Source organism: Bison bison, unplaced genomic scaffold (assembly GCF_000754665.1).
Source record: "Bison bison bison isolate TAMUID 2011002044 unplaced genomic scaffold, Bison_UMD1.0 scf7180017864484, whole genome shotgun sequence".
Lineage (NCBI taxonomy): Eukaryota > Metazoa > Chordata > Mammalia > Artiodactyla > Bovidae > Bison > Bison bison.
The window spans coordinates 1,309,985-1,312,766 of NW_011495044.1; the positions used below are offsets into that span (position 1 = coordinate 1,309,985).

Below are 2,782 nucleotides of genomic sequence, written 5' to 3' on the forward strand. Positions count from 1 at the left end.
AAGTACCACCATTCTGACACTGGCACTGGAGGTGGCAGTCAGCTCCAAAACGACCTGGGGCGCAGGCTGGGCACAGAGGGGGTATAGTTAGAGGGGCACAGGTCGGGGGGCAACAAGGGCACAGCTGGGGCCTGGGGAATGCCAGGCTTGGTGGAGAGGGCACTGGTCAAGTGAGCAGGGGACGGTGGAGGGCTTGGTGTGTGAAGCAGGGCCAGAAGGAAGAGTTGGGGCCAGGCTTGCAGCCAGCTGTCTGGTCAGAGACTACAGAGGGTGGGTTAGTCCGTACCTTCCTGGCACTGGCTTCCTCTCCATCCAGATCCACAAGAACAGCCATAGGGGTCTGGGAGGCAGAAGGTGAGGCCCCGGCAGCCTGATGTGCCTGGGCACTGCTCCTGGCAGCTCTGCCCAAAACGGCCTTCTCTGCAGGCTAGAAAGAGGGCATGTGGGTACAGAAGCCTCTGTTGGGTCTCAGCGTTCAAGACCTGCTGGAACATCCTCACCCTCCAAGTCCATCCTCGTGGTTTGCGAGTCTTCTCCCAGCCAGGCATCCTCTCCTGCCCAGGTCCTGGTGCCCCCTCCTCCTTACCCTGCTCACAGCGGGTCCCAGTGAATCCAGGGGGGCACACACACTCGCCGTCCTGGTCATGGCAGACACCTCCATGCAGGCAGCCTGGGCATTCCTTGGTACAGTCTTGTCCCCAGCGCCCTGCCTCACAGCCTGCAGGAATGTACTCTCAGCAGCTGACCCTCACCCACTGGACCACTGCCTCTGAGGACTGGGGCGGCCCTGGGGGCTCAGGGGGATCCACAGGAAGTATGCACAGGGGTCCCAACCTCCCGTATCACCCACCACCTCTGCCCTCTGCTCCTGACCCCGCACGATGAGTCGAAAGAAGGCACTGCCCAGTGGGCTGGCTTCCAGGTATGTGGCACTGTAGATGCCGCTCGACGATGGCTGCACGTTTGGGAGCTGCAGCAAGAACTGCCCGTCCTGGGCCTCGTGCCGGTCCAGGGTGTAGAAATAGGATCCTGCGGGCATACACGGGATAGGGGCCTCAGCATCACACAAGAGCTGGTGTCCCCTCCCTCTGCCCACCTTATCCCGAGTCACATTAGTGTGGGTCAGGCAGAGTGAACAGACCGGGGGAAGGCACCAGCGAGTGTCTGGACCTGAACCAGGAATGTGGGAGGCAGCGTCTTTTCCATGCTCCACCAACCACTCAGTAAATCACCAAGCCCTGTTCAGTCCACGTCCTCCTTGTCTCCTACAGCTGCCGGCTTCTCTCCATGCTCACTGCCACTACCCTGCTCCCAGCCTCCCACAGCCTTCCAAGCTATCTCTCTGCCTCCAGTCCCCCTGCTTCCTGTCTGTCCTCCACTCAGGGTGACCAGTGAGATTTTCCTCCAATAGACCCCACCATAGCTCCCCTGCTTAAGCTCTTCAATAGTTCTTTACTGCCCCAGGGACAGCATCGGACTCCTCAACACATCAGTTTCACCAGTCTGGCTACAGTGCAGCCCTTTAGCCCCACACCTCTTCACATCTTGACTTCTAGCATTCCTGAACTGCTCTATCTCTTCCAGAAGCAATGTGGTGTCTCACAGCTTCCTGCCTTTGCTCTTATCAATCCTCCTGGAATGCTTCTCCTCTCTTCTTTGTGCAGTTAATTCCCAGGAGCCTCTCCCTCCTGGATCTGTGAACCCTAATATTAGGGTTCTCGTCTCTGCACCCCTCTCCACTTCCTCTTTGCTCAGGATGGAAGAGAGATTCTAGAGAACACAGGTCTACCTGATTCCACGTCTCTTATTAGTTCAGGGACCCTGGAGCTCAAGAGGCAAAACCTTTGGCACAAGAGTCCAGGGATACAAGAGGCAGCCAAAGGGCTGCGGGTGTGAGAGCTGAAGCAGGAATCTTTGGGGCCATACAGAAAACTGGCTTCCTCCTCTGCGGTGGCCAGAGGAGCTGACAGGGCCAGGTGGGGGTAGGCCCGGACTAAGATCCCCAGGCCTGCCCTGGCCCCTGCTCCCGTCTGGACAGATCTCTGGAAGAGGCCAAATGTCCCTTGCCTGTGCTGGGGCTTTGTTACCCCTTCTTTTCAGCGGGGGGGTTTCTGCTCCCTGCCAGACCTGCTGTGATAGTACTTGCTAACTTCTGGGAGAGCCCAACTGGGAGGGGTTAACACAGCTAACTGGGGGGTGACAGGGAAGGAGGCAGCTGCCCATGAGGCCGCTGGTCCTCCAGGCACAGTAGGGGGACATCTCACAGCCAGAGACGAGTTGGATGCAGGCGCTTCCCATGCATCTGGTGCAGGAGAAAGGATACGCCCGGGGAGGCTGGCCAGAGCGGGTAACAGGTGTATGGAGTCATGGCTGTGTCAGGGGTCAGTACTAGGAGCTTCGAGGGCCATGGAGGTGCTGGGTAGTCAGAAATAAGGGTTTACCTGCCCACCCAGTTCAGACGCCTCCCCCCTTACCGTTGCTCTTCCAGATCACATCTGTCTGTTTCTCCTTGCGCACTCGCGCGGAAAGTACAGCCGTGTCGCCCTTGTTCACTGTGTGTGTGACCTTGTCCGGGAGCAGGTGGGCTGCAAGGCGAATGGAGGGCGGGGTCAGGGGTCAAGGGCAGCCCCTCCTCCCCTCCCCCACCCCCCCTCACCGGCGGCCGGACTCACCCCCGGGGCTGTTGTGCACATAGAGGACGCGCGTGCGCCGCGCCCCCGCGCCGCCCACGCAGGAGAAGACGCCCACCAGGTCGGAGGGCTGCGAGAAGCCGCGCACGGTC

At 59.8% G+C, this 2,782-nt stretch overlaps 1 protein-coding gene across 1 annotated transcript in view; it reads right to left on the reverse strand.

Annotated features, from left to right (window-relative positions):
• Positions 1–2,782, reverse strand: part of TIE1 (tyrosine kinase with immunoglobulin-like and EGF-like domains 1) — a 20,092-nt gene that overhangs the window by 14,172 nt on the left and 3,138 nt on the right. The window contains exons 3-8 of the mRNA XM_010862798.1: positions 2,673–2,782; positions 2,475–2,585; positions 874–1,029; positions 587–718; positions 287–427; positions 10–66 (exon numbers count right to left, since the gene is read on the reverse strand). Coding sequence (XP_010861100.1) covers positions 10–66; positions 287–427; positions 587–718; positions 874–1,029; positions 2,475–2,585; positions 2,673–2,782 — 707 coding nt within the window. The remainder of the gene's footprint in view (positions 1–9; positions 67–286; positions 428–586; positions 719–873; positions 1,030–2,474; positions 2,586–2,672) is intronic.